Below are 26683 nucleotides of genomic sequence, written 5' to 3'. Positions count from 1 at the left end.
CAGCAGGCCTTAGAAGAACCTATTTGCCGGATTCCCTTCATCAAGGGACTGCAGTTGCTTCCAGTTCCCTTGATGGCTGCCCCTAATTACATAGCCCCACCCACCCAGCCTCCTGCAGCCTGGCGAGAGGCCGTGTGATGAAACAGGGACTTCAGACGCACAGAGCCAAGGGTCAAATCTCAATTTGGCTTACTAGTGGCATAACCTCGGGCAAATCTCTGAACCTCCCTGGGACTCAGTTTCCTCAACTGAAAACTGATTGAAATGACTTCTGAGGTGCCTTTTAGCTATGTTCTAATCCTGATTGTGCCACTGGCTCAGTGTGGGACCTTGGGGAAATCCCCTACCCTTCTCAGAGACTTTGGTATCTTCATAAAATGAGGTTTGGAGGCTAGATCTCTAAGAGGCTGTGGTCCTAGCCACGTTTTGGGAGACCTCTAATGTGGTCTAACCACAGGGGCAATCCTTGGAGAGTCAGATCCACTGAAAGGCAGAAAGAACAAGAAATCATTGGACTTCCAAGTCCCAGCTCTGATACTAACTCAGTGTGTGACCTTGGGTAAGTCATTTCTCCTTACTTTCTTCCTTTATGAAATAAAGGGGGGGATAAGGAGGGGGAGGTCTGGAAATGACTGGTATAGAAGGAAAAAAGTGCCTCAGTGAAACTTAATAAACAACAACAACAACAACAATGAAGTGGATTACATGGTGTCTAAGGGCCCATGGGTCTCTGGCTTGGCCTCTGTCTGGCCTGGGCTAGGGGTTTTAGGCTGCTGAGTCCCAGCCCTTAGCCCTCTTCAGTCTCTGGCTCAAGAATGGGGAGCCAGGGAGGCCCCTTGACATGACCCTCCTTCAGAACTCAGGGGGCAGTGGAGGAGATGCCCCAGGAGGCCAAGAATACCCTGGCAGCCTGGATCCCAGCCTGCTCTGTGTGAGCCTCCCCTGACCCCATAAAGCAGGTTCCCCGGGGACAGAAGAGCAGCCAGTCCTTGTACATATCTTTAATGCCTTCACTCCGAGGGGCTCACAGGAGATCAGGAAATAAATAGAGGAGAATGGGGTAGAGGAAATGGGAGACTTAACAGGGAGGGCTCACCAGCTTAGGAATGAGGATAAAGGCCCAGAGTTACGAACTGGTGAGCCCCAGCCTAGCTGTTCCCCAGGGGGATGTTCAGCCTCCATCTGGGAGAGCCCCCTGTGGTGCCCAGGGCTCCCCAGGCCTGCAGAGGTCTGGACTTCAGGGCTGGAACACCCTGCTCCAGGACCCAAAGTTACTGGTAGGCAACAGACACTGACTCAGGAAGCGGCACACATGGAAGGGTGGTTCTGCAGCTCATTTCTGTGGGACTATGGTTCGGTCCCTTCCCTTGAACTCAACTTTCCCATCTGTAAAATGAGGGGATTTCCAGCTCTGACAGTCTGTTCCAAGAATCCCCCCCACCTGTGACATTGGGCTCTAAGGGATCTTCCAGCCCTAACATTCCATGTTCTAAGGGACCTCCCAGTTCTGACATTCTGTGTTCTAAGGGACCTCCCAGCTCTGACATTTTGTGTTCTAAGGGACCTCCCAGCTCTGACATTCCATGTTCTAAGGGACCTCCCAGCTCTGACATTCCATGTTCTAAGGGACCTCTCAGCTCTGACATTCCATGTTCTAAGGGATCTCCCAGTTCTGACATTCCGTGTTCTAAGGGACCTCCCAGCCCTGACATCCTGGGTTTGAAGGGCCCTTCTAGCTTTCCCATCCTGTTTTCTAAGGGATCTCCCAACTCTGATATTCCATGTTCTAAGGGTCCTTCCAGCACTGACATTCTGTGTTCCATTGGCCTTCCCAGTCCTGACATTCCTGCCCTAAGGGACCTCCCAGCACCGACGTTCTCTGTTCTAAGAGTCCTTTCAATTCTAACATTCCATACATGAAGGCTTTTCTTTGCCTCCCTTGATGTTCTCCAGTCATTCACATTCCCTTTTAGGAACCCCGAGGTGTTAAGTTCCAATCAGCTTCAGGGAGCCCGAGTCGAGGTGACAACAGGAGGGCCATGAGCAGCCATAGAGAGAAGAGGAAGCTCCCCCCCCCTCAGAGGCCTCTAAAGTGCAACATGGGAGCCAGGCCTCCTCTCTAGGCGCCCCAAGACTCAGAGCAAGTTGATCTCATCCAGGTAGCGGGCGAGCACTGAGTCCCGGACATCCTTGAAGACCTTGCGGATGTTGTGGGTGTCCGTGGCACAGGTGTAGTGGCTAAAAAGGCGCCTGGAGCGGGAGTTCTTCCTTGTGGAGCCTTTGGCTTCTCCGGAGCCAGTGTACATACCAGTGTACATATCTAAGATGAACTGCTTGGCTGCTTCTGCATCCTGCTTGGGGCCTGGCGAGGGGAAGGAAAGGAACAGTAAAGACACGCCCAAACATGGTGGACCCAGGAGTGTCTTGGGGTCTCCAGAAGCCATGCTCCAGCCACCACAAGAACAAAAGAGGAAGTGGGACCAACCACCCCTGCTCCCCAACTGGGGCTGGAGTCTGGCCAATTAGTCCCCCTTCCTGTCTGGGGTCTGGTTTCCTCAAACCAGGAACCAGAGAGCCAGAGAGGCTAGCTGGGAAGAGAACAGGATGTGTGCTCTGGGGTAGGGGTAGGGAGCTGCCTCAGCAACCTTTCCCTGGTTGGGGAAGATGCAGGTGCCTTGGGAAGAGAAGCTATGGTAGGAGAGGGTAGGGGACATCCTAGGATTTGAGAGCTCAAAGGCAATTAAGGGACTGAATCCAATCCTCCCAGTGTACAGAAAGGGAAACTGAGGCCAGAAAGAAGAGAGACAGACAGGCCATTGCATGTTTACACATGAAGCCAACCTCTCCTGTCATGGGAGGGAACCGGAAAGAAGAAGGGGTCCAGGGACCCCAGTATATGGGCAAGAGACCAGAGTTCTAGTGTCTTTGCTCCTAAGCAGATCCCTCAGGGAAGCCGTTTCCCTTCTGCAGGCCTCATATTCCCCATCCATATGCATACTGAAGGAGGTAGACCAGGTTATCCCTAACATCCCTTCCAGCTCTATGACAAGAATATGGAGCGCATGCAACTGAGGATAGGGATGACACACAGCACTGTCAAACAGGGCACCCTGGAGAGAAGCCCAGGATCACTTAGGGATCACTCGCTCACCAGGGAAGCTGGGGAAATAGGTGGCCAGGTGGGAGGTGGGGATCTTCTCCTCCAGGATGTCTGTCTTGTTGAGGAAAAGGATGACAGAGGTGTTCTTAAACCAGGGCAGCTCCAAGATGGTGCCAAACAGAGCCAGGCTCTCCTTCATCCGGTTCTAGGGAGGGAAAGTAACACAGGGAGTGATTATCGAGTACACTAAGAGGGTCTCAGGAGGCCCCCTAATCCAACCAGTACCTGAACAGGAATAACCCTGGCTCTGTCACTTGCTACCTATGTGACTTTGGACTAGTTTTTGCCTTTTCTGGGTCTCAGTTTCCTCCTTTGTAAAATGAAAGGGCTGGATTGTAGCCCCTCCAAAGTCCTTTCTAGTTCAAGACCTAAGGTCTCTCTATGACACACCCCAAAAGTGGCTATCCAAAAAAATAAAAAAGTGGCTATCCAGCTTTCTTCTAAAGATTTCCAGAAACAGAGAAGCGACTAATCCTCCAAGTTTTTAGCCCCTCCTCCCTCCAAATAAAATAATACCCTTAATTTATATTTTTTATAAATTTATATATAGGCAGCTAGACAGCATAGTGGGTAGAGCTCTGGGCTTAGAATCAGGAACACTCATTTTCATGAGTTCAAATCCAGCCTCAGACACTTATTGGCCATATGACCCTGGACAAGTCACTTTACTCTGTTTGCCTCAGTTTCCTCATCTGTAAAATGATCTAGAGAAGGAAATGGCATACCACTCCAGTATCTCTACCAAGAAAACCCCAAATGGGGTCACAAAGAGTCTGAGATGACTGAAATGAATTGAATAGCAACAAATAAACTTTATATATGTACATGCTGTTTCTCTTGATAAAACATTAGCTCTTTGAGGGCAGGGACTTTCATTTTTGTCTTTGCAATGCCTAGAACTCAGAGAAACATCTGTGTCCTAGTAGATGCTTAATAAATGCTTTTAACTTGGCCAGTTAACGACAATCCCTCTTCCCCCTGACAACCTTTCAAATATTTGAAGATTGCAATCAATTTCCCCCTTACCTCCAGACCATAGCTCCACCCTTTTTAAATAACAATCACTGGGAAAGAAACAGTTTCCATTCCCTTCCCCATTCTGGTCACTTTCCCTTGGTTGCATCTGGCACTGGGATTAGAAAAGCTGTGTTCAAATCTTATCTTTGATGATTACTGCCAAGAGACCTTGGGCAAGTCATTTGGCCTCCATGGTCCTCATTTTCCATATATGTAGGAGGAGGCAATTGGACTCAATGGCCTTGGAAGTCCTTTCCACTCTACCTATACCTATAACCCTATGATCCTCTGATTTGCCCATTTATTTCCCTTTGACCAATATTGATTGGATCTGATTGATCTGCTTGGATCAAGCTTTTATCAAGCACCTACTACATGTAAGACAAAATGAAAAACAGCCCCTGCCCTCAAGGAATTTACATTGTGACCAAAGCAGAGGATGATATTTGTGAGCAGTTAGGTGTCTATCCCTGTACAAGTAAGTACTTATGTGTCTTAGGGTGTGAGGGACTGCCCCTGTGCATTGTGTGTGTCTGACTATGCCTTTGTGCATGGGATTATTTGTCTATATTGCCAGACCCTCTGGTCCCACTAGCCACCTGCACAGATCCCATGCTGACCCCTTTAAGACTTCAGACGTGGCCTTGAAGAGCCGCCAGGATCCAGGGCTATTTCTCACCCATCAGCCAACTTGGATTCAGACATAAGCTTCTCTGGACTTAGTGAGCTAAGCCTGTCTCTGGGCTCAGACTCAAAGTATTTCCAGATTATTAATACCTGCCAGACCTTGTGTCCTGCCGGCATAGCCGTCTGGAGCTCTGGGCACCTTCTATGCTGTCATGAAACTAAAGAGGAAGACTTCAGTGCAGATATATAGACTTTGGGGTAAGCCGGTGGTCTCAAGAATCATTTGATTGCATGCCCATAACAACAAAAAACTGGAGGCATGTACCCCGATATGGATATATTAATTTATTTATAAATTATATGTATGAGATACTGTACTGTAATTATGCATATTATAAAATTTACACAAGGGCAGCTAGGTGGCCCAGTGGATAGAGCACCGGCCCTGGAGTCAGGAGTACTTGAGTTCAAATCCAACCTCAGACACTTAACACTTACTAGCTGTGTGACCCTGGGCAAGTCACTTAACCCCAATTGCCTCACTAAAAAAAAAAAATTAAAATTAAAATTAAAAAATAAATAAATAAAATTTACACAAAAATAGAAATCACAAATGATGACATAAGATGAAATCATGTTGGATGTTGGAGCCACTAGAGAAGGGGAATGGATGGTTTTGGAGATATCATTTGGGCAGCTGTGCAGATTGTGAATCAGAAAGGTGAAAGACTTGAGGCAGGGACACCAATTAAGAAACCACTGCAATGATCCAAGCAGAACATGATGAGGTAGCAGCTATGTGAGTAGCAAGAGAAGGGGACAGAAAAGATACTGAGGACACAAGAAAGGTAAGATTTGTCAGCTGATCAGATGTGTAGGGCAAAGGAATTGAAGGAGACGAAGATGACTCTCTGGTTGCCAATCTGGGAGATTGGAAGAATTGTAAGGACTTCAACAAAAATGGGTTTAAGTTTTGAAGAGGTTGGTGGAAAGATAATATAATCACAATCCATCTAGACCTATTCATGCTATGCTTTTTCATTGAGAGGGAGGGAGGGAGAAAGTGAGCAAGTGAGCAAGAGAAAGAAGGAAGGAAGGAAGGAAGGAAGGAAGGAAGGAAGGAAGGAAGGAAGGAAGGAAGGAAGGAAGGAAGGAAGGAAGGAAGGGAGAGGAAAAGGAGAAAGAGAAAAGGGAGGGAGGGAAAGAAAGGAAGGAAGGAAGGAGAGAGAGAAAAAAAGAAGGAAAGAAAGAGAAAAAAGTGAGGGAGGGAAGGAAGGAAAGGGAGGCAAGGAAGGAAGGAAGGAAGAAGACATAAAAGGGGTTTACTCACTAGCCACTGCTCCAGAGCCTCACCACTCAGGGGTGCCTGCTCTAGCCACAGGGTGATGGGGAGGCAGGGCGTGGAGACCCAGGAATAGGAAAGAAGTAAGTACAGGTAGAACTCCTACCAGGAATTTTGCTGCCCATTTATAACTGCCCTAGGGGTCCATGTCCTGTACATTCCCAGAAAGTCAGGGGTAAATGAGGGCAGGGAGGGGGAAGTGGTTAAGGGCTGTTGTAGCTAAACAGAAGCCCACAAATGGCTATGGGAAGGGGTGAGGTTGGGATATAACCCATCTCCCCAGCCTCCCATTGATTGATCTAAGGGGTTCCCTTGGGGGTCAAGCTATGGTTTCCCTAGAGTTTTTCCACAGTTCCCACTTTGGGGACTATTGGTGGAGTACATGGTGTACTGCGTTCCAATCCTACTTCCATTGATCACTAGATAGGTAACCCTGAACAAATCAAATCACTTTTCTGGTCGTCAGTTTCCTCATCCATCAAATGAAGGAAATTCTAGCAGCTGCTTCACCATCTTATTGTGAGGATCAAATGAGATAAGGTGTGTAGAGTTTGTTGAAAACCTCAAAGTACTAGATAAATGTGAACTACAATCATGTCCCATTAGGTAAATGTGAGAGGTCACATGGTGAAATGGATGGAGGTCAGACCTTGGAGCCAACAAGCCCTGGGTTCGTGTTCTGACTCTGACACACCTAGCCAACAAGAGGCAAGCCATTATCCTCTCAACTGTCTAAGACACAAATTAATGCTGGGTCAACATTAGGAGAGGACATTTCCACACTGGGAAACTACAACCAGAAAGACCATAGAACATAACATATTAGAACAGAAGACCTTAGAAAACTTCCCATCTAAAGTGTTCATTTTACACATGAGGAAACTGAGGTCCAAAGAGGAAAGTGACTAGCTCAAGATCATAAATTGGGGGGAAGGAGCTAGTCCTGGATTCTCTTGACTTTTAATCTCAGTCCTTCTGGCCTAAGAGGGTGTGTGTGCATGCATGCGCATACAGAAGTGCATGTGCATACACATAGACAAATGCACATGTGTGTATTACATAAATATGTGTGGGGTGTGTACACATATGTAGAGCACATGTGTGTCTTGTGCACATGCACATGAGTGTGTGTCTGTATTGGGGGAGAAGTAAAGTTCCCTACATTGAGAAAATTACAGGTCCGTACTCGGCTCTTCTATAGTTAAGAAAAGACTGGCTGTCCACTTGTCAGGAGGTGCTGCAGAGGGGGAATCTTGTCAAGGTCTAGACCAGATGAACCCCCGAGCTGCCACCTAGCTTTGAGATTCTGTGCATGACTGTCCAAATGACTGTGCCTGGCTCTCTCTACGATGTGCGTGATTGTATGTGCCTGACGATGCCCGGAGCCACATCCAAGTAGGCTGTGGATCCGTATGGGGGCAAGCTTGATCATGTCTTTCCATGTGACAAATCACCTTCTGGGAGGGGGGGGGCAGGGTCTGTAGTAGGACTAATGACAAGCACCCGAGGAACCACCTGTGACCACTTGACTGCCTGGGTCTCTGTGTGACACCATGGGAATGAATATCCAGGCAGGCCCCTAGCTAGGGGACGGAAAACGCTACCAGGCACCAATGGGACCTCCCAGGATGCAAACCCTCATACCCCCCACGGGGACTGTGACAACAGCTTCCAGCTTGGCCTCCCTACCTCCAATCTCTCCCCATCTTCCAAGTGACTACAGCCCTCCCTCACCGAAATCCAATTCACTGCAAGTCATGACATCACCCCGAGGTCAGGGTCCTCTTGGAGAAGGAAGGACAAACAACAACAACAACAACACCGCCACAAAGATGCCAACTAGACTTTCTAAATCTCCTCAACGTGTCACTCCCCTACTCAAACAACTCCAGTGGCTCCCTATGGCCTTTGGGATCAACGTTTAAGTCCTCTGTGGGGTCTTCTCTCCTGTTCTTCCAGTCTTCTTACGCCTTCCTCCCTTCACATACTCTGGACTCCTTTTGGTTCCTCCAACTCTCCGTCTCCCAACACAGGAAGTTTTCTCTGGCGGTCCCTCCCCCATGCCTGGGACACTCTCCTTCCTCATCCCCACTTTCTGGCTTCCCTTACTTGCTTCAAGCCTCACAAGAAGTCTTTTGTCGGTCATCCTTAACCTTAGTGCTTCCCTCTGAGATTACTCCCCCCCATCTTGTTTTGTACTCAGTTGTTTGCATGTTCTCTCCCCCATTAGACTATAAGCTCCCTGAGGGCAGGGTCTGTCTTTTGCCTTTCTTTGTCTCCCCAGAATTTAACACAGTGCCTGGCACATAGTAGGCTCTTTATGGGGGCAGCTGGGTGGCTCAGTCAATAGAGTACTGGGCCTAGAGTCAGGGAGACCTGAATTCAAATCCAGCTTCAGATATTTAGTAGCTGTGTGACCCTGGGCAAGTTACCTAACCCTGTTTGCCTCCGTTTCCTCATCTATAAAATGAGCTGGAGAAGGAAATGGCAAACCACCCCAGGATCTTTGCCAAGAAAACCCCAAAAGTGGTCACAGAGAGTTGGATACAGCTGAAAACAATTGAACAAGAGATGCTAGTTGACAGACTGACCTCCTGGTTGTTTTCCTCCAGACACTGGTCATATTCACTCAGTGACGCCAGATAGATGAGAGCAATGACATTTTCAAAACAGTGGATCCACTTCTTCCGCTCGGACTTCTGGCCACCCACATCCACAATCCTGCACCAACCAAACAGACCCTGTCTGTGTCTGGGTCAAGGTAGGGGCAAGCTCTGGGAGAGACTTGCAGGACACAAACCTGACCATTTACCCACAGGCCCAGAATTAAGTCAATGCCCAGGCTCCCTAGAACCTCCCCCACAAACATACACACACAGAGGTCTTGCAGAGACAAGAAGGAATGAGATTAAGGGGTAGGAGGAAACAGGAAAAGATCTGCCACCAACCTGATCGGTGACCTTGGACAATTAAATCTGCCTCTCTGGGCCTCAGTTTTCTCTTGTGTAAAATGAAAGGCTTGATCTAAAAAAATGTCTAAGGGCCCTCCCAGTCCTGACATCCTGGGTTCTAAGGGGCCTCCCAGTCCTGACATTCTGTGTTTTAAGTGCCCCCCAGCTCTTTTATTCCATGTTCTAAGGGTCCTGCCAGCTCTGACATTCTGTGTTCTGGTGCTTCTAGTTTTTTTTAGAACTGAAGTAGATCAGGAATCCAGAGTACTGGGCTCTATTCCTGGTTCTTCTGGTCATTTGCCATGTGACCTTGAACAAGTTGCATTTTGTCTTTCTGAGCCTAAGTTTCCCCATTTATAAAATGAAGGGATTGGACTAATTGATTTGTAGGCAGCTAGGGGGCTCAGTGTATAGACGCTAAACAAAGAGTCAAGAAGACCTGAGTTCAAATCCAGCCTCAGATACTTACTGGCTGTGAGACCCTGGGAAAGTTAACTTCTGTCTGTCTCAGTTTCCTTGTCTACAAAATGGAGATAAGAACAGCACCTACCTCGTAAGGTTGTTGTGAGGAGAAAATTATATAATACAAAGGTTACCGACATTGATGTGCTATATAAAGGTTAACTGTTCTTTATTATTGTTATTTTCATCTCTAAACATCCTTCCAGTTTTAGTATGTAGAGGGATAAGGCACGTGGACAGAGAAAAAAACCAGCCATTTTTCTGGGCTTAGCCACTGGGGAGAAGGACACAGGGGCCAAATTTTCAAGCTAAGGGGAGATTTTGAGGAACAGCCAGAAAGGGTAAAGTCTTGGATCATCCAAACCCATGACCAGCCCTTAGCTAGTTCTCAGCCTTAGTTTCAAGCAGAGGAGCCGAGTCACCCTCTTGTTTGGAAAAGGTCTGGCCAGGTTCCTGGCAGTGCCTCCACCCTGCCCCCGCCCCACTCACCACAACAACAGGGCTGAGGCTCCAGGTTTTCTTCCTGTTCTCTGTTCTCAGAAATGTGGGTCACTGATAGTGGGGTGTACGTCATTTCCCCCCAACCCCCATGGATAGGTTATTTCCCAGGGGCCTTCCCTAGTAGGTACTGTCTCAGGAAGCTTCAGAGCCCAGGGAGGGAAAATAGTAGGGTGTTGGAAGCCACGTACCACAGCTTCCCAGGTCTCCAACTCTCTCCCTATAGGTGTCTGGGGTGGCTCCCTGGGGTCAGCAAAAAGTCTAGCGAATATGGAAATGTATGCTATAGAATTAGTTGCTAGAACTAGAAGAGACCATAAAACATTGAAGGGGATGGACCTTAGAACACAGAATGTCATGGATGAGAGGGCCCTTAGAACATGGAATGTCAGGGCTAGGAGGGTCTTTAGAACAGGGAATGTCAGAATAAGAAGAGGTCTTAAGAGATCATTCAATTCACTATACACTCAGTGTGTTCAGGGCAGGCCCTGCTCTGGGTGCTGAGGATACAAAATCAAACAGAATAAATTCTTTGTCAAGTTTAAGGTACTATATAAAAGTTATGATGAACAGGATGCTATCAGAAAAACCTGGAAAGACCTGCGTGAAATGTACTGTATACAAAATAACAGCAATAGTGTAAGATGATCTGCTGGGAAGCACGTGATTATTTTCAGCAATGCAATGATCCAATATAACTCTGAAGGACTTATGAAAATTGCAATCCATCTACAGAGAAAGAACTGATGGTATCTGAAAACAGGTTGAAGCATATTTTTTGACAGTTCCTTAATCTGAAGTTTTGTTTTTAATCTGTTTTCTCTCACAACCTAACTAATGTGGAGATGTTTTCCATGACTATTCATGTATAACATATTGAATTACTTGAGTTCTTGGGGGTTGGGGGGTGGTGGGAAGGGAGGGAGGAAGAGAAGTTGGAACACAGTTTTAAAAAATTGATGTCAGGGGCAGCTAGGTGGCGCAGTGGATAGAGCACTGGCCCTTGAGTCAAGAGGACCTGAGTTCAAATCTGAACTTAGACATGCTTACTAGCTGTGTGACCCTGGACAAGTCACTTAACCCCAATTGCCTCACCAAAAAAAAAAATTGATGTCAAAATTTGTTTTTACATGTAATTTGGAAAATAAAATTCTAAACAGAGGGGAAAAAATCAAATGGAATACCCCTTACCCTCACAGGACCATAGCTAAAGAGCTGGAAGGCCATTAGACACCAGCACTAGGACTCCCTTCTGGTCCCAGCTACAGTCACGCTTCCTGTCAGAAGCCTTTCTCAATTCCTCTGAATGCCAATGCCTTCCCTCTATTGATTATCTCCAATTTATCTTGTATATATCTTGTATGTGTTTAGCTGTTTGCATATTGTCACTCAGGTTAGACTGTGAGCTCCCTGAAAGTAGGGACTGTTTTGTACCTTTCTTTGTATCCCTAGCATGTGCCTGGCATGTAGTAGGTGCTTAGTAAATGTTGACTGACTAAATCTAGTTCAACCTTCTCCTTTTACAGATGAAGAAACCGAGTCTGAGAAGTGCTATGACTCATCCAAGGCCACCTAGATGGTAAAGTGGGAATCCTTTGACCTCAACTCTAGTTGAGGTCCCTCTCCACTGACTCCCCCTGAGCCCGTGGGGCACCTGAAATATACACAAATGAGTTAACACCCAGAAATAGAGGGAGAGCGCCCTGGGAACTGGAAGGACAAAGACAGGTAGGAGATAGTCCCATACCCAAGGTGAGCCATGCCAGTATATCCCACCCCCACCTCCAGACATTTGACAAATGGAGAGAATTAGGCCAGAGGCAGGAGGCAACTTGCCCAGAGTCACACACGATGACACCTGAGCCCACTGGCTGCCCGTTGTCTCTATGAGCTGGGCCAGAGATCCTGGAGAAGTCAATGTTGATGGGGGGAAGGGGCAAGAAGGCCTAGAGATTGATTTTGAAGTCAGGGTTGGGGGGGAGTAAGGGACAGGGCAGCCCTCGGGGGCTCTGGGGCGCTCACCTCAGATTGGTCTTCTGAACAGAGAAGCAGTATTCATTAATGCCGGTCGTGGGCATCCGGCTCCGCAGAACGTCCTGGGCTGTAGGGATGTAGCTTTCTTCCGTAATACGCTCCAAGTTGGACAGGTAACTGAAAACCCAGACCTGGCCCTGAGCCCTGGCTGCTGACCCTCTTAACCCTCTGGGTTCTTAACCCTTGCCCATTGCCCCCCTCCCCAACAGAGCAGAAACCACTGCCTTTCTGTTTGCCTACCACAAAATGGCAACCCCTACCCCACCTCTACCAGGGAGTTTGCCAGGACTACTGTGATTCTTTCCTTCTCTGAGCTTCCCCAGGCAGTGGGGTCTGCATTCTGCAGGGTGGGGGGACCAGATAATCACTGCCCCTTTCTCCTGCCTGCCCCCACAGCGTCCAGCACAGGGCCATCTCTACACAGGGGCTCTATAACAGTTTATTGACCTAGGGTGGCGGTTATGGGAAATGTGGTCAGAATCACTGGTAAGACGATGGTGTAGATATATAGGGCCTGGCTGTTTATTTGTGAGGGTGTGTGGTGCTAAGAATACAGAGTCTGACCCTGGTGGATGCTGAGAAGAGGTGGTGTCAGGTAGAGCAGGTGTGGTGGGGAGTGCACCCTTCTCTAAAAAGGAAGGAAAATGAGGCTGGAGGCTCATGGGTGAACCAATGGAGACATCCAACAGAATGGGCTCTGCCCAAGACCTCGAGCAAAGACAGTCTCCTACAACTGATCACTCATAGCGACATACCCAGATACAAGGATCATCCATGAAGGCCCTTACATGCAGACTGCCACAGAGTAGTGGGAGGATATAGTCACACACATCACAAACACACGTTCCCTACTAATAGACAAATTCTCTGTCTTGACATTTGCACGTTGCCCGTAGACGCACCCTTTCTTTCACACACACACATAGCCCATGCCCAAAGGCACATACCTCTGACACATTCTCCCCACATGCATACACATGCACCTCATATTTCTAGATCCAGACAGAAGCCCTCCAGGGGCATGTATTTGCTCATTTTTGTGATGCATTGCCCCCCAACACCCAGAGTTGTGTGGGTATATTTGAGAACACATGCACACATGTGTAGAGATGACTATGGGAAAGCATTGGATTTCTGGATTCCTCATCCTCAATGTGGGTCCCCCTCTGGAGATTCTATCCAGCACCCCTCCCACCAGGGTAGCTCAGAGACCTCCAGGGCTCAGTCTTTAGCCACAGAGCCCAGGGAAAAGCCTGGCAACTCAATGACCCAGAAGTTAAATTTCTTCCAGGCAGACCACCATCCCTCCACCCCGACAATGGAACCTGCTGGACCCCTCATCCACCCTGCACTCACTATACAGCAGAGTCCAACAGATGGAACTCGCGGCGACGCTCATAGCAGGCCCTGATGCCAGCATCTTTCCACAGACACTTGATGGCGTGGGCTTGGGGCTTCTCAAAGGTCGTCACTTTGTAGGCATCTGTGCTCATAATCAGGTCAGCGTGATGCTGAGAGGGAAAGGGGTCAAAAAGTCAGAGGCCATGGGGTCATCGGGGCTATCAGTCCAAGTCAAACTAGAAGGGCACCTCCAAGAGAGGAGGAATGTCAGGCCCTGAGTTTCCAAAATAATTTCTTTCCTAGTTTGCCTCCAGCCCCTCCACAACATACCCCAGTATGTCATCTTCTTCATCAGAGAACTACAGGAATACAGATTTATAGTTTGGGGAGCCTGGGAGATTTAGCCCAACTCTCCAGTTTTACAGATGAGAAAACTGCAGACCTAGGAAGGTTGAATGCCTTGCCTAAAATCATTCAAGTATTAAGGGCAAAAGTAAGATTCAAACCCAGATACCCTCATTGCCCTGCAAAAAACAAAACAAAACAAAACAGAAAAAAGATTCAAATCCAAAGTCTTTAACTTCAAACCCACTGCCCCAGGATACCTCCCATCCATGCTGTAGGAGCTAGCTCCAGACAGCAGAGAGAACTGAGGTGGGGAACCTTGGGCAAATCTCGTTTCCTTCTCTGGGCTTGTTTTCCCCACCTCCACCACTGTCCAACAAAGGATCTTCTAAGCCTAAACCTATGGTCCTCTCATCCTACAGGGACCCATGTGATTGGGGGTAGGGAAAGAGAGATGAGCATGGGCTGGAGCAGCCAGGGGGTGTGCCAACCACCTGTCTTTCCCACTGACCCCAGACCACCCTTGGTTCCCTCTTGCTGGGCTCACCCTGCTCTCAGGGCAGCTATAGGAGATATGAAGGGTGTCCATGGCCTCAATCATGGCCTGCATGGAGGTGAAGATGTTCTGATAGACCAAGGACGTGAACCCCTTGCGGTCCTCCTCTGAGTAGCCTGCCCCGTGGATAATCCGCATCTGTTTGATGAAGGTGCTTTTCCCACTCTCCCCGGTACCTGTGGGCGAGAGACCAGATGAGGGTCAGGAATAGCCACCGGCTCTCCATCCCAGGCCCCACACCAGGCCTCCTAGAACGCCACCAGCCTATCATCCTCCCATTGCATGGGATTCTCAATCTCGGCTCTTTATCTAAGAACAAGAGTCCTCCTCCTGCCTCCCAAGAAACCCTTGGGCAGACATTGACCACAAAGCCTACCTTGAACACGTTTATCCCAGTGGAAAGGACTTGGGACTGGGCAGTCACAAGACTCCCACTTGGGTCCCAGGCCTGACTCCACCACTGGTTGTGTGACCTTCACAGAATCGGTTTCAAAGTGGAAAGAGACCTCAGTGCCCAACACACCTGACAAGAGGCCATCCAGCCTGTGCTCTGAGGCCTCCCAGGAATGGAGTCTTTCCTCTATTTATTGATGAGTCTTTCCTATGTCAGTCTTCAATTCGCCTTTTTGAAGCTTCTACCCATCGTTGCTCTTAGTTCTGCCCTCTAGGCAGAACAGCATCAATCCAATCTCTTCCAGATCATAGCCCTTTAAAGACTTGAAGGCAGTTATCAGATCCTTTCTGAGTCTCCCCTTTTCTAGGCTAAGCATCTTCAGCTCCTTTAATTCCTCTTCTCATGGAATAGATTCAAGCTCCTTCACCATCCTGAGTGCTCACCTGGGAACATTCTCCAGCTTAGCCGTGTCCTCAAACCGAGGCACCCAGAACCGAATTCAGTATTTGAGAAGTAAACGGACTAGAGCAGGGGGTTCAGGGGTTGCTGCCTCCCTGATGCGGCCCCAGATTGAATTGGTTTTCTTGGATGGCATATCTTCACTCTCTTCCACCACCCACCTCACACGTCCCCTACCCCAAGCCCACATCTAACCAGTCACTAGGTCCTGCCTTTTCTACCACCCCTCCCCCTCTCACAAAGTCACCAGCCTCTCATCACCTCCAGTTGGGATGGTGGCAATGGCCTCCCCGCCTTGCTTACCTTCTGCCAAAGTGATTTCCCTAAAGCCCAAGTCTAACCACGTCATTCTCTTATTCCATAAACTCCAGTAACCCGGTTTACGGGTAGATTCAAATATATCAAGCCCTTTACAACCTGGCCTCGACCTACCTTTCCAGATGAGATATCGCATTTGCTATCTCATTGAGCTTATAGTATTGAACCCCCTCGATATCCTTCAAATGAACTGTTGTCTAGCCAGGCCTCCCCCTTTTTTATACCTTAGACAAAGACCCTCCCCCATTCTGGACCTCACTTTATTTATAATAATTAATTAAGGAACTGGATATTCAATAAAGGGCCCTTAAAGAAATCATTTTAAAAGTAATTGGGGGGGGGTGGCTAGGTGGCGCAGTGGATAGAGCACCGGCCCTGGAGTCAGGAGTACCTGAGTTCAAATCTAGCCTCAGACACTTAATACTTACTAGCTGTGTGACCCTGGGCAAGTCACTTAACCCCAATTGCCTCACTGAAAAAAAAAAAAAAGAAAGAAAAAAAAAAGTAATTGGGGGGCAGCTAGGTGGCACAGTGGATAAAACACCAGCCCTGGATTCAGGAGGACCTGAGTTCAAATCCAGCCTCAGACACTTGACACTTACTAGCTGTGTGACCCTGGGCAAGTCACTTAACCTTTATTGCCCCCCCACACACAAAAAAAGTAATTGGATGTTTTACATAATTGCACATGTATAACCTATATCTGATTGCTTACTGCCTCAGGGATGGGGGGATAGAATTTGGAACTCAAAACTTTAAATAATAAATATATTGGGGGCAGCTAGGTGGCACAGTGGATAAAGTACTGGCCCTGGATTCAGGAGTACCTGAGTTCAAATCCGGCCTCAGACACTTGACACTTACCAGTTCTGTGACCCTGGGCAAGTCACTTAACTCCCATTGCCCCGCAAAAAAAAAAAAATAATAATAATAAATATGTTTATTATCAAAAAAGTAACTGGAAACAAATAATTCTAAAGAACTGGTGGGTCAAAGAACAAATTATATCTTTGTCAAAAGAATAACAGGAAATTTCATTGAAAAAATGACAATAAGGAGACAATATACTAAAACTTACAAGCTTCAGCTAAAGAAGTTCTCCAGGGAAATGTTATATTTCTAAATGTTTTAATCAATAAAAGGGAGAAAGAATTAATGAATGATTTTTAAAAACTTGAATAAATCAAAAATCTCCAACTAAATAACAAAGTAGAAATTCTGAAAATTAAAGAAGAGATTAATAAAATTAAAACAAAAAGACCATTGGATTAATAAAACTGATTTTGGAGCTGGTCTTTAAAATTTAATAAAAGAGATTAACAGTTAGCTAATCTGATTTTTTTTTTAAAGAGAGGAAAGCCAAATTGTTTATATCGAAAATGAAAAAAGAGAACTTATAACAATTAAAGAGGAAATCAAGGAAATTATCAGAGACTAATTTGTCCAATTATATACTGAGAAAACTAATAACTATGGGGCAGTAGATGAATACTTAGAAAAATATAAGACACACATTTACAAAAAAAGGAATAGTTAGCTTACATAACTCAATATGCAAAAAATAAATTGAAGATATAAATGGGTTCCTAAAGCAGGCAGGGGCGGGGGTGGGGGAGTGGGGCGGAACCTCCAGTACTAGATGGATTCACAAATGAATTCTATCAGACATTCAAAGAAAATTTAATTTAAATGCAACATAAACTGTTTACAACTATAAGAAAAGAAGATACCTTTTAATTTCTTTCTATGATATAAATATGATCTTGATACCTAAATCAAAGAGAAAGAAAGAGAAAGAAAACTATAGCCTAATATCCCCAATGGACACTGATGCAGAAAATTAAAAAAATATATATTAGCAAGTAGGCTACAATGACATATTAAAAATATCATACTCTAGGGGGCAGCTAGGTGGCACAGTGGGTAAAGCACGGGCCCTGGATTCAGGAGGACCTGAGTTCAAATCCGACCTCAGACACTTCACACTTACTAGCTGTGTGACCCTGGGCAAGTCACTTAAACCTCATTGACCTGCCCCCCCCCCAAATATATCATACTCTATGATGAGGTTAGGTTTATACCAGGAATGAAGGGTTGTCTCAAAAAAAGAGAAGCTATGCATATAATAAACCATGTTTATAACATAATTAAAATAATTATATTAACAATGTTGACAAATCCAATATATTTATAATCATATGACAAAATCCAACACTCCTTTCTATTAAAAAACTCTAAAAATCATAATAATAAATAGACCTTTCCTTAATATGGTAAATAGCATTTATCTAAATCCAAGAGTAAGCATTATAAGTAATGGATAAGATCAAAGGGAAGGATGCCCGTTCTTTTTTTTTTTTTTTAGTGAGGCAATTGGGGTTAAGTGACTTGCCCAGGGTCACACAGCTAGTAAGTGTTAAGTGTCTGAGGTCGAATTTGAACTCAGGTACTCCTGACTCCAGGGCCGGTGCTCTATCCACTGCGCCATCTAACTGCCCCAAGGATGCCCATTCTTGACACTACTGTTTAACAGAGGGCTAAAAATGCAATCAGATAAAAAATAAATAAATTGGAGGAATAGGCATAGGCAAGGAAAAAACAAAATTGCTACTTTCTGAAGATGAGATGATAGTATACTTAGAGAACCCTACAGAGTCAACAACAACAAAATTGAAAAAAATAGCTTCAGCAAAGTTGCAGGATATAAAATATATCCACATAAATAATCAGCATTCTTCATAACCAATAAAACCCAGACAGAAGAGCGAGATAGAGAAATTCCATTCAAAGTAACTAAAGAAGCTATAAAATATTTGGGAATGTTTCTACAGGCCAGGCCAAAAGTCATGAAGGGGTCTGACGTTTTAACAACTTTTTAAAAATTATTTTTTCTTTTTCACCATTTATGAGATTTTATTTTTCATATATAGTGTAAATTCACTTCCTATACATATTGTATATGATGCTATGATATTGTAAATTAAAAAAAAAATAAGTGAGTTATTAAATACTTGTGACTTTTGGTCTGCCCTGTAGTAAGATTTACCCAGAGACTATGTGAACCCAACTATAAAACCCTCTTTACAGAAATAAAGACAGACCTAAATAACTGGAGAAATAGTCATGGCTATTAGGTAGGTCAAGCTAATGAGTAGGTCAGTTGGGTGGTACAGTGGATAGAATGCTGGGCCTGGAGTCAGGAAGACTCATCTTCCTGAGTTCAAATCTGGCCTCAGATACTTACTAGTATCTGGGCAAGTCACTTTCCCCTGTTTGCCTCAGTTTCCTCATCTGTAAAAATGAGCTAGAAGAGGAAATGGCAAACCATTCTAGTGTCTTTGCCAGGAAAATCCCAAATAGTGTCATGAAGAGTCAGACATGACTGAATATCAACAAGCCCTCAGCATGGTGCCTGGTGAATAGTTGACATTTAATAAATGTTTATTGAATGAAACTGGATTGAATTGGGGAATAGCCAAACTGTCGTCAATGTCTTTTTTTGTTTGTTTGTTTGTTTTGGTTTGGTTTTTTGCAGGGCAATGAGGGTTAGGTGACAAGTGACTTGCCCAGGGTCACACAGCTAGTAAGTGTCATGTGTCTGAGGTCGAATTTGAACTCAGGTCCTCCTGAATCCAGGGCCAGTGCTTTATTTACTGCGCCACCTAGCTACCCCCTTTTGTTAAATTTTTTTTTTTTGTAGGGCAATGGGGGTTAAGTGACTTGCCCAGGGTCACACAGGTAGTAAGTGTCAAGTGTCTGAGGCCGGATTTGAACTCAGGTCCTCCTGAATCCAAGGCCAGTGCTTTGTCCACTGCGCCACCTAGCTGCCCTGTCAATGTCTTTTAAAAAATGTAACAGGGGCAGCTAGGTGGCGCAGTGGACAAAGCACTGGCCTTGGATTCAGGAGGACCTGAGTTCAAATCCGGCCTCAGACACTTGACACTTACTACCTGTGTGACCCTGGGCAAGTCACTTAACCCCCATTGCCCTGCAAAAAAAAAAAAAAAAAAAGAAAGGGTATCATAAGGACCTTGAGGAGGTAGGAGGGAGGGGTTATGCTTCATTTACTTTTTTGTATTTATTGATGGAGGAATTTCCTATGGAGGATTCATAAAGGGCCAACACAGAAATCAAACAGGTTGAGAAGGGATGGACGAATTGTCACCTTAACCATCAGAAAGGTCTCCACGTGTTCATGGGACCATAGATCTGTCAACGTTTATGTTATTTTGGAGAGAGAGAGAAGAACCATGTCTGGGATTCTATTAGCAGAGGGAATGCCCTAGTGGGGAAACTTGTTCTACTAATGGTGGTTGGCTTCTCCACATTTTATAATTCCAGAGACTCACCTGGAGCCCTGAAGGGCTAAGGAAGTGACCCAGGGTCATAGGCCAGGAGGTGTCAAAAGTGGGATTTGGATTAGAACCTTTCTGGCTTTGAGGCCAGCTCACTAACCACTATACCTTGCTGACTCGCGGGTGCAACATATATATATATATATATATACCTATTTATTATATATGCTTATAATAAAAATCATTCCAAGCTCTAAGGTTCTTCCAGACTCTTCCATCCCATGACTCTGTGACTCATGCCCTACATCTCCTCCTCAAAAGCCTCATGGGGTATGATCTCATTGGCTTCCAACTTCCCTCTGCCACTAGACTGGGCAAAGTCTCCCCATTTTATGGGCCACAGGTACATGCCTGAAGTCACCCTGGAATTTGGGAACGGAAGGTTGAAACAAAACTCAAGTGAGGAGGGGGAGGGCATCGACCCAGTGATAAGAGAAAAGACCACCAGGCCTCCTTTCCCTTTTCCTTAGGGCCCTTCCCCCACTAGAAGGAGAGTGAAAGGGGAAGGGGTGGATGGACCAGGAGGAAGGGAAAAGTTGCAGGCCACAAATGAGGAAATGGGTGGAGGCAGGGAGGGAGCTGGGAGGAGAGGGCAGGAAGCAGGAGAGTGAGGCAGGGATGGGGGGGCCTGAGTCATACACTGACTGAATACAGGCTCCTTTCTGCTCCAAAATTCTGTTCTCAGGTTGGATTAGATCACAGAATCTTAGAATAGGAAGGGGGTCTGGGGCAGCTAGGTGGTGCAGTGGATAAAGCACCGGCCCTGGATTCAGGAGGACCTGAGTTCAAATCTGGCCTCAGACACTTGACACTTACTAGCTGTGTGACCCTGGGCAAGTCACTGTAACGATTGGAATGATGCCACCTGCTGGAGACTTACTGTAGAAGAGTTCTGCCCATGAAGCGAAGGTCTTTGAGGGCAAGACCGGGCGTCAGGAAGTGACGCGGGCTAGTGGGAGGAGGAAGGAAGAGACTGGCGCTCGGTCTCAGTCTTTTTCCTGAGGACCCTGGTGGAGAGCGGAGCTAGAAATGTGCTCTCCCTTTAATAGATAGGAATCTAGGCCTTTTTCTCTCTCTTTACCAAATTCTTATTCTCCTTAATAAATGCTTAAAAGTCTAACTCTTGCTAAAGCTTATAATTTATTGGCGACCACTCATTAGATATTTTAGACAGTTTAGCTAGAATTTTAGCCCTTAACATCACTTAACCCCCATTGCCCCGCCAAAAAAAAACAAAGAATAGGAAGGGGGTCTTTGGAGGGGTCTTTGAGCTCAACCTGTCCCTAGAAGGTGGTCGCTTCTGTTGGAAACCCTCTGCCAATGGGAAACTCACTACCTCTTGAGGCAGCCCTTTCCACTCTAAGCCAACTCTCATTATTAGGAAGTTTTTGCCTACATGGAGCAAAAATCTGCCTGTCTGCAGATTTGTTGTAGCTCTGCCCTCCAGGACTGAACAGAACGAGTCAGATCTTCTTCCAAGGGACAGCCCTTCAAATACTGGAAGCCGGCTATGACACTCCTCCTTGATCTTCTCTTCTTCAGGCCAAACACTCCCATTTCCTTTGTTCCAGTAACAAATGCACAAAGTGCTAACAACTGGTTTGGGGTACCTAGCACTGTGGGCATTCAATTATTAACTGATCAGTTGTCTATTTCATCTCTTCCTTCCAGCCCTAATATTTCCTGTTCTGAAGATTTTTTTTTCTGGTTCTGACATTTGGTGCCACTTTCTCTAAGGCCACATCTTTCATCCTTCTTGCCTGAATTCTTGTTTTGTTTGTTTTTTTGGTGGGGCAATGGGGGTTAAGTGACTTGCCCAGGGTCACACAGCTAGTAAGTGTCAAGTGTCTGAAGCCAGATTTGAACTCAGGTACTCCTGAATCCAGGGCCAGTGCTTTATCCACTGTTCCACCTAGCTGCCCCCTTGCCTGAATTCTTATAATAGCTTCCTAACTGTTCTGCCATCTCCAGTCTTTTTTTTTTTTTTTTTTTTGCAGGGCAATTTGGGTTAAGTGACTTGCCCAGGGTCACACAGCTAGTAAGTGTTAAGTGTCTGAGGCCGGATTTGAACTCAGGTACTCCTGAATCCAAGGCTGGTGCTCTATCCACTGTGCCATCTAGCTGCCCCATCTCCAGTCTTTACCCTACTCTAACCCATCCATTGCATTTTCCCCCAAAGTCTATCTCTGATACTTCTCCCCTGTTCAAAAACTTCTGGACATCTTCTGAGTCCAACAGAAAACCCAAACTCCAAACTGTGACATTCAAGGCCTGCCACAAACTAACTCCAACCAATCTTTCCAGCTTATTTCCCCTATTTCCCTCTGCATTCTTGATGCTCTGTCAAAAATGGATGGCGCGTGGGGCAGCTAGGTGGCGCAGTGGATAGAGCACTGGCCCTGGATTCAGGAGGACCTGAGTTCAAATCTAGCCTCAGACACTTAACACTTACTAGCTGTGTGACCCTGGGCAAGTCACTTAACCCCAATTGTCTTACTAAAAAAAGAAAAAAACAAAAGAAAAAAAAAACTGGATGGCGTGTTCTTCCCCAAACACATCCTAGACTTTCCCCCCTCCTTGGCATTCTTTCTATTTACATGGACTGGGGCAGCTAAGTGGTGCAGTGGATAGAGCACTGGCCCTGGATTCAGGAGGACCTGGGACACTTGACATTTACTAGCTGTGTGACCCCGGGCAAGTCACTTAACCCCAATTGCCTCACACAAAAAAGGGAGGCTATTTACATGGACTAACCTATACCATCTTGGTCTATTAAAATACTACCAGTTGGGGCAGCTAGGTGGCGCAGTGGATAAAACACAGGCCCTGGATTCAGGACTCCCTGAGTTCAAATCCAGCCTCAGACACTTGACACTTAACTAGCTGTGTGACCCTGGGCAAGTCACTTAACTCTCATTGCCCTGCAAAAAAAACCAAACCTACCAGTCAGGGGCAGCTAGGTGGCGCAGTGGATAGAGCACCAGCCCGGGATTCAAGAGGACCTGAGTTCAAATCCGGCCTCAGACACTTGACACTTACTAGCTGTGTGACCCTGGGCAAGTCACTTAACCCCAATTGCCTCACAAAAACAAAACACATATACACACAAAAAAACCCCAAAATCCTACCAGTCCTACAAAGCCCAACGTGCATGCCGTTTCCTCCAGACTCCCATCCACCCCCCAAGCCCACAATGAGTGTTTCTCTTCTCAGTCCTCAGAACACTGGATTTCCCTTTCTGATGGCCTTTATCCTATCTTGCCATGTCTTATATGACCCTATTTCATCTCCTTTCTACTACAGGCTCCAGGAAAGCAGAGGCCAGATCTTATCCATCTTTGTCCTCCCTCAGCCCAGGGCCCGATGCACCAAAGACCTCAGGGAATATCTGCTGAGCTAAGGAGGCACCTGGCACTCAGACAGGAAGGGTCTGCTTCCTCTGTGACCATATGGACTCTGGTTTGGATGGAGAAGGAAGAAGATTCATCTAGAAAGTAAAACTAAAAACTCTGTGCCCAGGAAAGCATCCCAACAGTTGGTGTTTGGAGGCCTTCCTGGATCAGCCTGTTTTCTGGGAAGAGTCCCCTAAGGCCTAACAGGGATGATTTTAGAACCTCAGACTTGGACAGGTCCCTGGAGCCATGTAACATCAAAGCTGGAGAGGGTCTTAGAAGACAAAACATGAGAAACCAAAGCTGGAAGGATGAACTGGTCATTCAGTTTTAATATTCTGTGATTCTTGGATTTGGGGTCTCTAGTCCCTAAACCCGGGTCCCAACAGAACCGTAAGATTTGAAATAGAATAGCAAATTTACTCCAGGGAGATCCTACCAGGAGGCAAAGAAGTACAATCTTTCTGGGGCCCTGGGCAGCAAGAAGGGGCAGAAGCTCTCTCAATGGTGGGGGGGTGGGGAGAGGAGACAAGGAAGGGGGGAAGTTGTAGGAGCCACTGACATTTAAGAATTAAGAACTGGGGGGCAGCTAGGTGGTGCAGTGGATAGAGCACCGGCCCTGGATTCTGGAGTACCTGAGTTCAAATCCGGCCTCAGACACTTAACACTTACTAGCTGTGTGACCCTGGGCAAGTTACTTAACCCCAATTGCCTCACTAAAAAAAAAATTTTAATTAAATTAAAAAAAAAAGAACTGGGGGACAGCTAGGTGGCACAGTGGATAAAGCACTGGCCTTGGATTCAGGAGTATCTGAGTTCAAATCGGGCCTCAGACACTTGACACTTACTAGCTATGTGACCCTGGGCAAGTCACTTAACCTCCATTGCCCCGCAAAAAAAATAAAATAAAATAAGAACTGGGGCTCCCCACCTCCCACTGACCTCCCAGATCAGAAAGCATTTTTAAGGATGATCTTGTAGTCTATCCTGTCCCTCCCCGTATCTGGCCCACCCCCATCTTTTTGACCTTTTATCCTGCAGCTCCAGCCTAGCATAAGAAGGAAGAGAGAAAACAATCATTTAGAAAGGATGACTTTGAGGAAATAGCAACGGGAGAAATCCCCAGTCTGTTGAAATGAAAAAAAGCCATGGTGATAGAAGTGCAAGTGGAGTCCCCATCCCAGCAGCCCCGCAAATGCTAGGCCTCACTGGCCTGGGGGTCCCGGTGGGGAAGGAAGAGTAGGGCCAGTTACCCCGGAGCCTTAAGAGAACAGAGGGGGTACACATAATCATCCTGAGGAACAGGATCAGCCTGGTCTGACAGGTTCATGACAGGGCCCTTCAGGCCACTGAGGTCTCCCGGTTCATGGACTTTGAACTCTGAGGAAGTGAATTTAAATCCTCTTGTTTCCCCTTCCTACCTTAGGAGGTGTGACCTTAGGAAAGTCTCCTATCCTCTCTGGCCTCAGTTTCCTCATCTGTAAAATGACCTCTAATTTTCCATACAGATCTAAATTTTTACCTTTACCTCTGCCCCCAGTGCACTGTATGACTGCCTGAAGTTCTCTCTCCTCCCTGGGTCTTTGAGGGTAACAGACCTTAAACCTCTCAGAAATAGGGGAATTGGGGATGGGAAAGCCAAACAACCCAGTAAGAGAGAGGCACAAGTCTGGCAACTATCAGGGCAGGAGTGACTCATGGCCTCACCAACACCACCATGTGGATGACACCTGGTTCAAGTACAATGTCACCATTTCATAGCCGTCACCTTATTTGCTGGGAATTGGGAGATGGGGGTTCTCTCTGCTAGACTTTGGGCCAGTCCCTTCCCCTCACTAGGCCTTTCTAAAATGAATATACGGTCTCAAAGGTCCCTCCTCACTCTGATACTCTATGAGCCCAAGAGAGAGTCAAGAATTCTTACTTCTGGATCCTCCCCTGGTACAGATGCCCCTCCGAGGCCGGGGAGGACCAAGCAGACAGAGACACTCACCCAGCAACAGCAGCTTAAGTTCTCCTCGGTCTCTCTTCTTCTGTTCCATGAGGATCTTATTGATCTCTTGGTCAATCCTTAAGGCCGTCTTCTCGTCCTCTGTCAGGCACCAGGGGCAGCAGTGCCAGCTGAAGGAACGGGCCATGGCCTTGGAACGGGGAGACCTAGAGTGGTCACAGGGGCTAAGGCAGCATGTTGAGTCTCCTGGATCCCCACAGGCAAATTCCCTAGCAGGCAGATCCTGTCTTTCCCAACTCTCCCCAATGGCCAATGGAGCTCCTTAGTACAGCTTCTAGTTCTACTGGGGCCAGGAATAAGTAAGTGGTGGAATTCAAGGGAGGAGGGGATTTGATCTCTTCTGCGTCCTCTCCTGCCCAGGTCTCCTATAAGCCTTAGCTTATATTTTGACTGCAAAAGGAAAGGAGAAGAAGAGAAAGAGGAGGAGGGCACTAAGTTCCAGACCCAGCCAACCAGGCTGATGAGACAAGACAAGGAGAGGTAAGAACCAACTGTCGCGATGCCCCCTTCTTCTTTCCCGTGTGGAGGAATGAGCTCAGACTTGGAGACGGGTGTCCCTTAGGCGGCAGGCGTGCAGAGGAAGAAGTTTCAACCACAGGCCTGCCCCTGACTGTCACCCAGTGGGGAGCTCCTTCCTCATTCCAAAACCCGGGTGTACTTAAGCTCGCGCCTGTGCCTCAGGGTGCCGCACCCCTCCTTGGCTGGGGTTCCCTGGCCCCTCTGGCTGGAAGAAGACAGGATTCAGCACCCCCTCAGTAAAGGCTCCTCCTTTCTCTCGGGCCCCTAGCCACAGGCCTTCCCCCTCGCCCAGCTAACCAACCACCAAACACCATGCACGAGCTCTCTCTCAAAAAAACCCCAAAAAAACAAAAGCAAAAAACCTCTCCCGCCCAGTGAAGGAACAAACCATTTCCGGAGGGGAAACGGGGTGTTGCCTCTGCTCTTCTGGAGACCAAAGGGAGAAAGAAGAGACACGAGGTCCTCCTGGCATGAAGCACTTAGGGGCCAAGCCCTGGTATGAAGCACCTACACCCTTCCCAGACAAGGCCTTTATCTTCAATAAATCCTTTACGGCTTCTATGACAGGCAAGGGGAAGTGGACTTCATCCACATTCAGACATCTCCACTCTCTGTGCCCTCCTCACCTCACCTCATCCCATTCCCCAGGCCCAGAGATAATACTCACTGGTAGTTTCAGTAAGTGCAGCCCGAGTCTGGATGCTCTCATTCATTCACCAGTTCCTGGGATGCGAGTCCTCCATTCATTAAAGAAACCAGCAGGTTCAGAAAGCAGCTGGTCACTGGGACAAGCCGCAGGAATGCTGGCTCCTTCCCTCCTCCCTCTTCATACTGCCCCCCTCCCTGAGGGGTGCTCCCCCTGAAACACATACTCACACAAGCCCTTTCATGTGGGGCTTTGC

At 46.8% G+C, this 26683-nt stretch overlaps 1 protein-coding gene across 1 annotated transcript; it reads right to left on the bottom strand.

Annotated features, from left to right (window-relative positions):
- Positions 1-1591: 1591 nt before the first annotated feature.
- GNA15 (G protein subunit alpha 15) lies at positions 1592-26089 on the bottom strand. Its single transcript, XM_043975493.1, has 7 exons — positions 25245-26089; positions 14325-14509; positions 13448-13602; positions 12080-12208; positions 8738-8867; positions 3152-3305; positions 1592-2362 (listed from the first exon to the last, which is right to left on the bottom strand). Exons 1-7 carry the CDS (start codon positions 25387-25389, stop codon positions 2136-2138), a joined length of 1125 nt encoding a protein of 374 aa, XP_043831428.1. The 5' UTR covers positions 25390-26089; the 3' UTR covers positions 1592-2135.
- Positions 26090-26683: the final 594 nt, after the last annotated feature.

Source organism: Dromiciops gliroides, chromosome 1 (genome assembly GCF_019393635.1).
Source record: "Dromiciops gliroides isolate mDroGli1 chromosome 1, mDroGli1.pri, whole genome shotgun sequence".
Lineage (NCBI taxonomy): Eukaryota > Metazoa > Chordata > Mammalia > Microbiotheria > Microbiotheriidae > Dromiciops > Dromiciops gliroides.
The sequence above is the reverse complement of the archived record's forward strand: the minus strand, read 5'-3'. Positions and strand labels throughout refer to the sequence as shown.

Bases quoted from the DNA above. Each gene is read 5' to 3' on its own strand.
- GNA15 (XM_043975493.1), bottom strand. From the start codon at position 25,389: ATGGCCCGTTCCTTCAGCTGGCACTGCTGCCCCTGGTGCCTGACAGAG. The intron at 8,868-12,079 runs GTGAGCGCCCCA...TGGTTGGTGCAG, and splicing joins GTTCAGAAGACCAATCTGAG to GATTGTGGATGTGGGTGGCC. The intron at 3,306-8,737 runs GTCAGTCTGTCA...TTCCCTCCCTAG, and splicing joins TGGAGGAAAACAACCAGGAG to AACCGGATGAAGGAGAGCCT.